The sequence below is a fragment of the Lytechinus pictus genome, chromosome 3, assembly GCF_037042905.1.
Source record: "Lytechinus pictus isolate F3 Inbred chromosome 3, Lp3.0, whole genome shotgun sequence".
In the NCBI taxonomy this organism is placed as follows: Eukaryota; Metazoa; Echinodermata; class Echinoidea; order Temnopleuroida; family Toxopneustidae; genus Lytechinus; species Lytechinus pictus.
Genome location: NC_087247.1, coordinates 56,707,458 through 56,722,262, shown reverse-complemented (window position 1 = coordinate 56,722,262; position 14,805 = coordinate 56,707,458). Strand labels below are relative to the sequence as shown.

Below are 14,805 nucleotides of genomic sequence, written 5' to 3'. Positions count from 1 at the left end.
AAATAAAAAGAAATCATTCATGTTTTATAGTGCTAGCAACACACCAATGTAGGAACAAGAAACTGAGAAATTTCATACATTCCACTGTTCATGAGGTGAGAATGTTGCCATCTGTAATATTCACCTTTCAGATAAAATTAACATGGATAGCAGGGAGATCATTTTCAATCACTGCACAATTCATTGAGAATCAATGTTAAATATGTTATTTTATTTTACATTCCAAAAACCTAATAACGGTATATCACGACAACAAAGATATAAATAAAATTTTTGAGATATATCATTTATTGTCATATTGAACTTGTATCAAATTAAGTTGCTCATGAAGGAAAATAGAATTATGATTACCAGTGATAAACTGCATGAAAAATGTACTTCTATTAACATAATTATGAAGCCCTTCCTTTGGTCGTTATAAAGATTTAACTTTGAAGGATTTAGTATTAGCGCAACTGCCCCCCCCCCCCTGAAAGTAGCATCCAGGGTATATGATGCATTGCCCCCTATACATCACTAATTGATTACCTATATGAAAATAAAAACCACGTCTACTTAAAACTGTGTTCCAATTCTGTATGCACTAGAATTTTCATAATGGATAAACTTACACATGTATTATCCATAATTAGTGATATGCATATGAAAATTTTGATATGTTGAAGCAGGGCTTAAGCAATGCACTACACAATGTGACATGTTTGTTAGACCCAAACACATGTTACACAAAGATACGACAAGTAAATGTTTGCATGAACAACGATGCCAAAGTGAAGTTGGAAACACCTACATGTATCCTGTATTCAAACCAAATATTCACGTAACCTATCAAAATCTAACAAACAGCGCTTAATTGCTATAGCAACCTAGAAAGAGCTTTAAAACTTCATTCAACTGACGATCTCCAGGAAAGAGAGAGAGCCGAGCGTTACAGTGACTCATGAAGGTATATTATGGTGGTTTTCTTTTTTATGCTTATCTTTGTTTATTCCACAGACAAGAAAACCATCACAAAATATATCTTGATCATGGAAGATAAATAGAAACTGTTCTACCCTTATAAAAACTTTCTTATTGAGCATCACATATCAGTCACTTTTTTACCCCAGTCACCTGTGATAATCAGGTTTTCTTGGACAGGCTATAGTTTCATCCACATCATTTCAGTGGAAACTATAAACATCAACTTACTGATGTTCCTGCTGTGTTGATAATTATTTGAACTCATTATTTTGAATCATCTAAAATTATACCTCCCTACAATATCATTCATAGTGGCATAAAAAAGTTGATTAACAACACGTTCAATATTATTTCCTGTGTATAAAGTGACAGTGTAAAATGACTTGCATGAATGCATGACAATGCTATGATGGGCTAGATCCTTAGTTGGAAACACCAAAAGGCACATCATATCATATTTAAGAGTGTATCGTTATGTGAGCCAAAACATTGCAAGGCCAATAATTCTGAGAATAAATATTTCCATCAGTACTTATTTGTGCAATATACAGTCAACTTTGCTCAAATCAAATCCATAACAGAAATTTTGAGGAAATTTGACTTATATCAGCTTAAATATACATTAACTGTAGAACTTGTGCAAATAAATCTTAGCAGAGTTTCACAAGTTGTTATATTCATGATTTTCAATATAAAATTTCTATAGCAATGGTCATATAACCAAAGTGGAAATTTCATGATGATGGACTAGTAAACTTTGCAGAAACATATAGCCACAAAAATAACATCCCATTGTACACACCCTTTATGATTGCACTGCTTATGCTTGTGAAGAGAAACCTGAAATGGCTCAATCAAAATATGACAGTTATGAAAATTCACTTTTCATGAAACCTGTGAAATGAACAAATTGATATATGATATTTAACAAAACAAAAAAACATTTTCTGCTTTATCCAAATGAGGTAAATTGATACCCAATGGAAGACAATCTAACAATATCCCAAAGAATTTATCACATCAACAAACTGAGGTGAAGGAATCTCAAAAAAATAAGATGAGAATGGAACTTTATATCCTAAGAGAACATTCATATTATATCAGAAATAAAAGAACCATTTTATGGTCTGTGTCATTTAAGTCCTTTCCAAGGGAAGTAGATTACTTTAAAAATATTAATAATAAACTAGGAAAAATGTACAAATTACATTAAATGTAAAGAACTATACATGTGCACTAACATATTTCATATAAATCTGAAAGAAATGTTTATTTACTGGTACTATGGCATATCAAGTTCTTGATATCATACATCTTATGAATCAATATGCTAACATAAAGTTTTAAAAAAATAACAGATACACTTGTCTTGAGGGTTCCCATGACATGGCATATTAGATGGTAAATAAGGATGAAACCGGAAAGACAGTCACATATTGTATGGATTTACAAAAAAAAAGATGATGTATGAGAGTGATGATCTAGAATTCCACTTGCAATTTTCTCATAAACTGTCAGTATATCAATTCAAATAAGAACATATCAATAGTTACTTACTCTGGGTAATCTATATGTAAAGCCACTCATCTGGTAGTATTTCATACAGTAGTGCATAAAGGTAATTCTACATGCAAGTGACATTTATGAACAGACTTTGTTCAAAGAAGCATCACCAAAATAGAAAATTAATTTGTATATCAAGTCATTTGCATACCAGCTGACAGAGTAGCTATAAATCCCAAGCACAGACTCTCCCAAAACTGAACCTTATTCTTAATATCTAATATACATATTTCAAACTCTTTTATCATTTCATTCTTGTCAGTTCCAAGTTTATCCTCCTGAAAAGAGCAAAGAGACATCTTCCTCCAAGATCATTTTCAAAATCTCACATCTTTAGTGAACCAAACTTCACATAACCCTATACTATCCCTATTAGCCAATCAAACTCACCATGACTAAATTGATAAGGGTCATTAGATATTTATCCCAATTGCCTCCTTTCATACACAATGCAGCTATTATTAAACAGTAATAAAATGGGTTCAATGATGTAGCCAATTGTCAGTGCGTATGCAAGTCACATGTTCATGCTTTAATTCTAAGCAACTTTCTAGGCATGCATTTTAATGCAGCACTCTGCACAGACTGAGATGCCACGTGAAATAATGCTCTTTCAAAGAAAAGGCTATGGCAAGGATTTTGATGCATTTACTTAGATGCACATATTTGATGTGACCTCTTTGTCTTTGCAATCCTGAATTTTTTTGAAGGATTCCAACAAACTTTCAACTACAAACTCATTCTACCAACCCGTTTCGTAAAACAATGCACGTTTTGGGATTCATGATGTTAGTGATGATGCAGCCATCTCAGATTCACAACATTATCAAACTTGTCTCATATTGTAAATACCCTTGATTGTGCCACATTGCCACAACACACTCATAAATGTGAATTATTTGAATACTATGTTTATGTTATCCCTAGTTAAGAAAGAGTGGTATGTGAACAAAACATTGATATTGGACAATCACCTACAAGGGAATATGTTATATTACACCTGGTAATACTTGAATACCCAAATAAATAATATACTGTAGTCTAATAAATGCTTTACTGTGTCACATAACACAAGCGTGCAACTTTAGAATCAAAAGTTAAATCTAAAATTCAACAAGTATTTTCAGGTAGTTTTTAAAGGACAAGTCTTCAAAACATCTTCAAAACAACCTTCTCATGATAGTCCCCAATTAACAATGATGTGATTGTATATTCATAATACACATTAAGTAATCAACTGGATGCCTTTGAAATATGACACAGATCATATGGTGGTACACGTACTTAATCAAATCAATTGAAATATTTGTTATACTTCAATACTTTTCAACCTATTGCCTTTTGCCACTCTACTATCTAGTTTCACTTTTTGTCCATCTCCTGTACAGGAAAGTACTGAGAAAATATCACACATCCATCTCCAAAAAAATGTTTCCATGGTCCATGATACAACATTGAGCATATATCACCATCATTTTTTTTTATGGATAACCTTCAACATCCATAGCATCACAGAATGAGATCTCAAGTAAAGAGTTTGTAATAATGAAAGTCTTTGAGCAGTGTGAGAGTTGAAGTTTAACCTTTGATGACAGCAATAGGACGAAGTTTGAGTACCTTACTGCTAATACCAGCCTCATGACAGGTATTCACCACACTGGTTACGTCCTTGTAGGATTCTGGAGCCTGTCGAATGAGAAAGGAGATAACATTTCAATTACAGTGACAAATCATTTATATTGATCAATTATCAAAGTTATATTTCATTTCACTGTACTACACATACAAGTTTAATATTTCCCAACTCATTTGACTGGATAAAAAAGGGCAATAAGCATAACATTGTTGAAAATAACCCGTACTGTAAGCCAGCAATGCACAAATGAATAAGCACTACATTTGATTTGATTTGATTTGATTTATTGTTTTCTTCTGCATCCATAACATTCGTATTATACATTTTTCATAACATAATAAACATAATATGCTAGCATTTTGGCATGAATCATAAATAAAGAGTATTAAAAAGATAATTTCAGACAAAAATGATTAACTATATGATATTCACAATTTGCAGGAGAAGGATTGTCATCATAAGCAGATTGCTTGAAAAAAATGACAATCCCAAACTTATACTAATTGAATTAATTAATACATTTATAAAGCAGAATGGGCATACATTTTCAAATACGAAACATGAATTCATGCAATATTATAGTATGAAGATGAAGATGATAAAGCTGAGGGTGACGGTGATATGATGATGTTGATGATGATGATGATGATGATGATGATGAAGGCCATGGAGATGATGGTGGTCATGATGAAGATATTGGTAATGACTAAATCGAAGGAGGAATAAATTCACGATAAAAAGGATACGACATAGAAATTTTACTTCAAATATTCTGATAATAACAGATTTAACGTTTGCCTTAAATGAGTGAAGAGACGAAGATTGTTTTACAGGCTCTGGTAGAGAGTTCCACAAATCTGGACCATGGTGTCTTATGGATCTCTGCGCAATAAGCAATTTAGGGTTGATTAAATGGAAATTTGAAGAGTTACGGGTAGGGTAAGAATGAATAGATGTATTCAGAGTATAAAAATTGTGGAATGAAGGTGGGAGCATGTTATTTACGTACTTAAACATAAGTAGTAAACTTTGAAGAGTATTTATGTCAAATACTGTTAGAGTCTTTAGTTTATGGAATAATGGATTTGTGTGTGATAAATATTGGGAATCAGTACAGATTCGAATTGCTTTTTTCTGTAATAAGTATATTGTATTAATTTTAGTTTTTGCACATGTTGCCCAAACTATGTTGCAATATGATATATAAGGCAATATTAATGAATTGTAGAGTATGACAAGAGTTGTATGTGGAATTATGTTTTTCATTTTGTGAAGTATACCAATGTTTCTAGAAATACTAGTAGTTAACAACGTACATGTTCATTCCAATTTAAATTTTCATCTATTGTGACACCTAAAAACTTTGTTTTGCAAATCACATGTACAAAGTTTATGGGAGATTAATTTCTCCAGCAGCATTGTGACTCAGAATTTCCCAGTTTAGACTCTATTTCTGACAATATTCTAGAGTCTTGCAAATCTCTACATAAACACATCTATGATCTTTGACTTTGTGACCCCAAATCTGATTGGATCAGAGTCCCTCCAATATAAATAAATGAACTACGTTTCAAGTTGATCGGTTAAATGGTTCTCCATTTATGATGAGATATTTCAATGCATATGACCTCTCTGATCTTTGACCTAAATAGTCCAACATAACTGACTAAGTTTGAAGTTGATCCAGTAAATAGTTCTTTAGTTATCTTGAGAACAAGAATGAACCAAAAATATAGCTCAGACCACCATCTTTGGTGAGTGGGGGCATGACAAATTTATTATCATGTGGTAGTTCTTTTGAGATACATATTATGAGCTGTAATAAATCTTACCTCTTCCATGACAAGTTTGGGTGAAGCAACCCTGATTGAAATACCCATATCAGAGAGGTTCCTGAGCACTTGTTGATAATCCAAGTTTCTTCTTGATTTGGCACGTGACCAAGCTCGACCCTACCACGACACAAAATAAAATAAACAAATATCCTAGTGTACTTTACATCAGTAGTAATCTTATAAACATCAATAGTACACTTATATCTATCTGTCTTTATCCTATCACACAACTATAAACACAGATATGAAAGTGAACAATTATAACGTCTTTTTATAAAAAGAGATACAGTAGGTGATATAATTTACATTGCTGTTACTATTTCAAATATCAAAATAGAAAATAAGAAAAGTTAACATTGCAGGTAGGCCTATATCGTCCAAGAGATTTAGATTTTTTTCAGTAATTATTATATATTTATTCTGTGATGGACTGATCAGAGTTTCTAATGATGAACAGAAAAAAAATGCCTGCTACTTACAGCGCCATGGCATGTTGTTCCAAATGTGGTATTCATGCCAGTATCTGTCCCTGTCAGGACATAGCTACATGTACCCATAGTTCCACCAATGAGTACAGGTTGTCCAGTCATCTGATAATCAACAGGGATGAGAGGGTGGTGAGGAGGAAATGCTCTTGTTGATCCCTTACGATGGACTAGAAGAGTCTTCTGAACACCATCTAACATGTGTTCTTCAACCTAAAAATTAACAATTTGAATCACTTTGTTTGATGAAGCACAAGATGGATGATATTACAAACCATACTTGTAACGAACATGAATGACCAGAGAACCAAATTTTCTTTAATTGTAGTCCACTCTTACTGCCATTCACATATACACTGTTCCACTAAGTCCTTTCTATCTATGAATGTATAAATTAGTGTACTGAATATATATAAGTCCACCTTGTGCTCAACGTTCTCGCCAACACGCGTCACCTTTGTCGGCCGCCGACAACCGTGAAAGTTTTGTGAGCCTTGGCTGACAACCGTGAATGTCCCCGACAACCCTGACCGACAACCGTGAAACACGCTAGATATTGTCATTACTAAGTTTTGAAATGAACGAGATTCATCATGAAAGTTTTGTTTTTAAGACATACTTGTCAGAAATTTGAGCCTCGCCACTGAGTCTGCTTCGGTTTCGAGCAGAGAACCCTCCTAAATTCCGTCTTCTCTCCATTCACTGGCTTTTCGCTCGATCAGTGCCCTTACTATTTAGCGTGCGTGCAACTCGCTCGAAAGGCCCACTGTCATGACTGTGCAGCATGCGCTGCATGCATATCGCCCAGAGCGGATATCTCTCCGTCTCTCCCCCTTTTCTTTTTTTTCTAACGAGACTTCGTGTTTGGCGGCAGTGGCCTCTCTCCTCTTCGCTCAAAAATTGTATTCGTGAGGGCAATTGCCGCCTTAATAAAATACATAAGAACAAGTGGGGATATGTCATCATCTGCCAAAAACAATGCTTGAGTCTTTATCTAGTTTTCAGATGGACACTATTATTAAACCAGTCGTTCTTGGTTAATATTAAATCCTCGAAAGTTGCAGTTAAAAAAACAACAAATACAAAATCAATAATAAGCCGTTTTATCACTCTGAGAAAAAAAAGATAAATTCCCGTTTTTGCCATATTCTGATTGAAATTCAATGGGGCAGGGCAGGAGCATTGAGTGCCAGGATATTTGACTTGAAATGCGGAGGGGGCAATAGCCGTAAGACAATGTGATTTTCTGTAATGTATTTTGTGAATTATAGAGATATCAGAATAATACGACCCGCCCGAACCTCTCCTGTTTTTCCTACTTTTCTTACAATTCTTTCTCTTTCTCCCTCCTTCCCAATTTTCACTCGGAAAATCAGAAGGCAACCCCTACCCTTCTCTAAGGACATATTCCCGCGCATAATAGGGAATGTTGTTAGAATGCAATTTCTCGAAATTCGCTCGTTCGATGAAATACATTGCCTTGGTCGGTAATATAATCCTGAAGATGATTTCGATGAGAAATACCGCACTACCACAAAATAGAAATACAAAATAGAATCACATCATGAACATGTCAATAAATAGGGATAAATGGGTCCGTTGATGATAATAAGTATGAATAGGTACTGACCATCCATGCGCCACCGGCATCGTAACTAAGGGCAGACTCGCCATGAATGTGGATTTGCCACGATGTCCACGTGGGGAGAAATCGGACCACTTCTTCTTTCCTTGGTTGGTAACCACGTTCAATTGGTGATTAGTCTTTCTCTATAACGCACACTTGCAATTGCTTTAATTTTAATCTTCAATTCGGCTGCACTGTACTGTTAACCAATAACCTGTAACTGTAATATTGAATTTACTTGTATATCTAAATCAACATATCGCTAATGATTCGATTCAAAGATGAGAACCTGAGAAAACTTGTAATCGCGGATTTAGAGAAAATTCAAAGCAAAATAGAGTCTGAATATGCAGACTTGCAGACAAGCATCATGTTTGGCATGTTTTGTAAACAAAGGCGCGTGCCCTACTTAATTGAATGATCCGAATCATGATTACGCAGTGAAAATCCTTGGCTGTGGTCAAGCTCATGAGGCCCTTGGGAATAAGGGATTTATTGTCAGTCAGTGCCTTTTTAGGACACACAGAATGAACAGCGGTACTTGGAAAAGAGAGGTGTATTCGATCATGATTATGTCATATCATAGACCTATTTATGGTCATATTTAGTCGTTACTTTTTCTCAAATTGTGATTTGTATTCTTGTTAAAAGTTAGACCTAGATGTTTGACAAAAAATACGATTCAGTAAGTCTTTCCCATAAAATAAATGAGTATGCATCGTGTTTTGTGATTATGAAAGACCCATGACAGAGTGAGTATCAAGTTGATCTCATTTTAATCAAGTTCGGACCTTTCAGTGTCTCTCTTGCTCTCACTCTCTTTCAGTCTTTCTTCCTCAGTTTTAACATGAAAACCAAAGGTGTAGATTCTTGAATTTCCCATTTTCTTTTAATAACGAGTGATATCATTAAAATGCGATTTCGTAATACATATAATTATTCCATTTGTTATAAATTAACTGCGTCCAATCCAACTGTAAAGTTGAATCGAAAGACGCAAAATAATAGCTAATGAAAAAGATCTTGAAGCCTTCGCCTGTGCGCTAGCTGCGCCTTTTGATCGATCGAAGGATTATCACTAAGTCTTTGACGATAACGGCAGGGTTCTTGTGCGGTTTGCAAGGAAAGGGGCTACTACTAACTTAGTACTAGAGAGATAAATCTACATCTAATACGGACAAGGTTACAAACAAGGAATAACTTTTTAATTCTTCATTGATGCAGATTACGAGACATGGAACAGTAATAAGCCTACAATTTTAATAATTGACAAATATTCCACCAACGCAATCGAATAGACGGCCACATGGTCAGGATTCCACGGCAAGGCTCGGTAGACGTTGGGGCACGAACTCTCGCCACTCGCCGAGAATCTCGGCTCGTTTGTCAGTTCAACATTGCGCTGTGACCTGTGTGTAATTAGCTGATAGAATTCAATGCCGAAGCCGCCGAAAAAAATCATTTATCCGCCGCAGCAAAGTGGTTAATGTGATGCATTTAGCTGCAATATAAGCTCTTCGATACGGATAATGTCAAAAGCTAACCGCGCTTCGCGAGGGAGGGGGGCACATCCCCCCTCCCGCACCCACCCCCCTATGCGTGCTTCGCACGCATCGAGGCCGCTGCGCGGCACGTCGGAGCTTCGCTCCGACAACCGTGAAACTGAACCTGGCGAGAACGTTGCTTGTGCTATCTTACCATATTTGGTGGACTAAGTCTCATACTTTTGCAGTCAGCAGAAATAATGTCATTGTTAACTTTTTAATAGTTTGACTACCATGAATGTTTGTTATTAAAGATAGTAACCATCTAGAAACCATTTAATGATATAAACAAATCTTATTGGTTCAAACTTGTTTTACTGATTCAAAAAACATTAAGAAAAAATGGTAAAAGATTATTTGCAGTTTTTTTGTATCCTCAATGGTTTTCCCAAAATAGCCACTTCTAATTTCCAATCACTCACCTTAGCAATGTTATGCGAGACATCGTAGATTACATGCATGTCAAGGTCATCAGGTGTTGTGTTGAATTGCTTCGCAAATGCCTGGCGAGTAAGGAAGGTCATACTTGACCGATTTACCCAAGCATAGTTAGCAGCAGCTGCCATGCTTTTCAAGTAATCTTGACCTTCTTGTGAGTTGATACGAGCACAGGCTAGCTGACGATCATTCACCTCAATCTTATCTCTCTTCATTGCTTTCTCCATCTGAACCAAGGCATCTGAAGAACAAAGAAAATGACCAATGAACAAAATTTGATCTGGGGTATTAAATTGATTCCGAACAAAGAAAATTGAACCATTTCCACTGTTATTTCTTGCATGAGAGAGCACCCTCGCTACAACAGGTGACACATATTTCTATTCGGAATAGTTAGCTCTCTGATGGGGAGGTAGAGGTATTACCTAACTTAATATACTCAAAATTGGTAATTATCTCTCTTTCTTGAAATGGGGATAGGTATATATATATATAAATGACAGTTGGATGTTAGTCCTAATGAAATCCCAAGAAATAATATTACCTGTGGCTACTTGATGTCCCAATCCTCTGCTTCCACTGTGTATCATAAGGCAGATCTGACCCTTCCGGTCTACTCCCATCTTCTTAGCAGCATGATTGTTGTAGATTTCATCCACTACTTGAATCTCAGCATAGTGGTTGCCTGCTCCTAGTGTTCCAAGCTTTAATATACAAGAGGCAAAAATAAGAAACCCCAAAACGAACAAAAAATACATTATCAATGAATACACGATAAATTCCACTAATAATGATTTAACAAGTGAAACGCCTCTGGCAGTCTCGCCTGCATTACGCAATTTGATATAGCAGCAGTGCTTCCTTTGAAAAACAGCTAATGAATAATTATTCACAAAAGAAAACACTAATATGATATTACAATATTATGTCAATTGACCCAAAATGACCTTTGACCATGATCATGTGACCTAAGACATATGCAAAACAATCATTCATACTTGATTACCCTTATGTCGATGTTTCATGAGCAAGTACCATAAACTTCCTAAGTTATAATGCCAATTCAACACATACTCCCAACACGGCCAGAGTTCATTGACCTTTAAATGACCTTTGATCTTGGCCATGTTTCTGAAACACACACAGGGTATCCAGAGATACATTGCTGCTCTTATATCCAAGTTTCATGAACTAAATCCATAGACTTTTAAAGTTATGGTGACAATTCCACAAATACCCCTAACATTACCAAAGTTTGCTGACCCTAAATGACCTTTGACCTTGATCATGTGACCTGAATCTAGTACAGGATGTTCAAAGATACTTGATTGCTCGTTTGTCCAAGTCTCATGAACTAGATCCATAAAATTTCAAAGTTATGACAATTCCTCAAATACCCCCAATATGGCCAAAGTTCATTGACCCTACAAAGTGACCTTTGACCTTGGTCATGTGACCTAAACTCACGCATGATATTCAGGAATACATGGTTGCTGTTATGTCCAAGTTTCATGAACTAGATCCATAAACTTCTAAAGTTAAAATACAATTCCTCAAATAACCCCAATATGGCTAAAGTTTGTTGACCCTAAGTGACCTTTGACCTTAATCATGTGACATGAAACTCGGGCAGGATATTTAGTGATACACTATTACCCTTATGTCCAAGTTTCATGAACTAGGTCCATATACTTTCTAAGTTATGATGACATTTCAGAAACTTAACCAAGGTTAAGATTTCAATGTTGACGACACAGCCGTCAGAAAAGCGGCGCCTATAGTCTCGCTCTGCTATGCAGGCGAGACAAAAATAGAGCAGTTCACTTCAGTTTCCCTTGAAAGCAGATTTTTTCATTGGGTTACCTACCCTGTGAATCCTGCTTACAAAGACCAATCAGCTCTCTCGCGTGAATGTTCTTGCTGAATAAATTTTACTTTACTAGATTTTATATGCATTCCCATTCTTACTCATTATCGTTTTATGTTCAGGAGTCACAAGTTATTATTGAGTTGGTCTACTTCTGCCCGATATCTAAGCAACATAAAGAAATACTTGTTTATCTTCAGAGTTTTTTAATCATTATTTTGTTTTGAATAACACCTATTAATCTTTACCTGTGGTAATCCTCTTTTCTTTGCTCTAGCACTGACTTTGTTTGGATCTGCTTGTAACATTCGGCCATATTCCTCACAGTGTTCCTTATCCTCTGCCCAAGCATAACCTTCACAAGAAGCAACAATTTGTAATTCAAATAAGACTTGATTGGATCAACAACATATCACAAACAATTCCCAATTAAAATATATACACCATGGTAATGGTAGCAGACAAAATCTAGGAGTGGGTGTGCTCCTCAAAAAGTGTACCCAGCATCTAAAGTACAATCTTGTTGATTATGCAGTAATGCAAATCCCATGAGAACAATCTGATTTATACAATGTATTACATACTGCACACAACTAGGAATTTAAATGCAACTTTAAACTAGGATCAAGGTTGAGTTGCTCCAGAACTTCTATATCCTCCCTCATCTCATCCATCCAAATTTCTACACATAAAAAGACCATGGTGCAGCAAACTAACAGGACTGTAAAGTGGCAAGTAGAAAGATGAACTGACTATAAACTTTGAAGATCCCAGGTTGTTCACAAATCCCCAATTTAAGGGAAATTTTTTTCAATGAGCATATAATCATTATATATGCCTGGAAAGAGTATCTTCTCCTAAATAATTTGATACCATATTTATGTGGTATGTCATCATGCTTGGATAATCAGCCAATACTTTTTGCAGTGATGTAAATTTTGACTTGCGCTAAAGTAAGGCATGAATCCAGATGTCAATGATGAAATAATCCTACAAAGGTTCCATTAAATTCCACTGCAAAACATTTTTTCAATAATCAACTTCAGAATCGTTTAATAAACACTTTTTATTATCAATTCTCAAGTAAATTTAATTGAAAGGGGTTCGCCAATATGTTTACTAACTCATGTATAGGATTATGACATCATCATTTGACAGCATCTGGATTCATTCATTGCAGCCATGTCTTACTTTGGCGCAAATCAAGCCTTCCATCAGAGTAAAAAATACCTCCTGATTATTCAAGCGTTTATACATACCACATAAAGATGGTATCAAATTATTTGGGAGAAGATACTCTTTCAGGCCATTTATAATAATTATGTGTTCATTAAATATTTTTTCTTTAAATTGGGGATTCCTGAGGTGTCAAGTTCTTTTAACTCACAAGGTATATAAACATTCCCAAGTAGCCTACACCAAATAGGTACCAATTGGTAGGACTAGCAACAACTAATTCTCAATCATATTGAATTACATCTTTCCTAAGGAATGATCTATGTTGAAGAAAGAGTAAGTGTAAGTTATAAAAAGAACATGTGACAGTGAGGATAAAATATTCCCTAGCTGCTGCAATAAAGTTTTGGCAAATCCAGTGAATACTCACCTTCTCTAAGAGACCAGTCCATTCCCATCTCTAGAGCTTCTTCCAACTCTCTGTATGAATAAAACCAAATAGATGGTTTATATTCACTAGGTCTAGTGCCAAGTTGGTCTATGGTAATTTGCATTTACTCTACTTAGTTTTTATTCTTTTTCAAATGAAAATTTGGTTTATAAACAGGTCAATCATCAGGTTATAAACAGGCCATTCATGATGGTACTTCAGGCTGAATCAATTACAATCAAATATATAGAGTAAAATTCAGTTAGCAAAACACTGAAAATTTCATCAAAATCTGATAAAAAATAATGAAGTTATTGAATTGTAAAGTTTGGCTATATTTGTGAAAACAGTTACATGCAAGCGGTCATGAATATGCAATAGGTGGGCTGATGATTTCACATTCCCACTTTCATTTTTCCTTTTTTAATTAGTTCACCCACTGAACATGAAGGGGATACTAAGGGAATAAATGGCATCTGTTCGTTTGCTACCTGTCCGCCAAAACTGGTAAAGTTTACCTACAAGACTCATATGAAAAATAGCTTTGCAACCATTGCTCCTTTTCAAAAAAACTTTCATCATGGATGCATTAGAGGTAATATCATGAAGCAATAGTGTCATAAGGAAAATGGTGAGGTTAAAGTTCATTTGAGGTCAGACATTTAAGTTAATCTGCAAGAATTTTTGGTGAAATCAAACTTATTTAGGAATATACTGAGGAAATCTTGTTATGTAGTCATGGGTGGGTGAGACACAATATGGCTAGTGACTTAATATGAAATCGTAAATTATTTCGTATTTTCATACATGTGTAAAGCTTTATGATGAAACAAGTTTTAAGTAATGATTATCTTATACTGTAAATCAGAGGTCAATCCTATTTTGAAATTGTTGGAGAAAAGATAATATAAACATGGTTTCATATGATGAATAAAAAAAGAATAAGTGATGAGATTACATCATCAGCTTGCTCATTGAATATTGATGAAGACATGCAGAGAAGTGTTTCACTAAAATAATGCAAATGTCATAACTTTGTTTGTTCCTTGCCTAATTTTCATGAAGTGTTTAGCGATTTGTTTTTCTGATTTACTTTATCTACTGAATTTGAAACCATATAATTTTCAACCTCGAGTACCCCTTTAACCATATAGACCATGTGGTCATATGGATGTTAGACAAAATGGTAATAAACAAAATATTCAATTAGCTAAATCAGAATTGGACCAAATGATTATTAA

At 35.0% G+C, this 14,805-nt stretch overlaps 1 protein-coding gene across 15 annotated transcripts in view; it reads right to left on the bottom strand.

Annotated features, from left to right (window-relative positions):
- Positions 1–265: 265 nt before the first annotated feature.
- Positions 266–14,805, bottom strand: part of LOC129256942 (RNA-splicing ligase RtcB homolog) — a 34,397-nt gene continuing 19,857 nt past the window's right edge. For all 15 annotated transcript variants that reach the window (XM_064097414.1, XM_064097413.1, XM_064097412.1 and 12 more), the window contains 7 exons: positions 13,565–13,614; positions 12,207–12,313; positions 10,636–10,795; positions 10,076–10,332; positions 6,477–6,695; positions 5,995–6,114; positions 266–4,212 (listed from right to left, as the gene is read on the bottom strand). In XM_064097414.1, the coding sequence (XP_063953484.1) occupies positions 4,105–4,212; positions 5,995–6,114; positions 6,477–6,695; positions 10,076–10,332; positions 10,636–10,795; positions 12,207–12,313; positions 13,565–13,614 (1,021 nt within the window). In that variant the 3' untranslated portion in view covers positions 266–4,104. The remainder of the gene's footprint in view (positions 4,213–5,994; positions 6,115–6,476; positions 6,696–10,075; positions 10,333–10,635; positions 10,796–12,206; positions 12,314–13,564; positions 13,615–14,805) is intronic.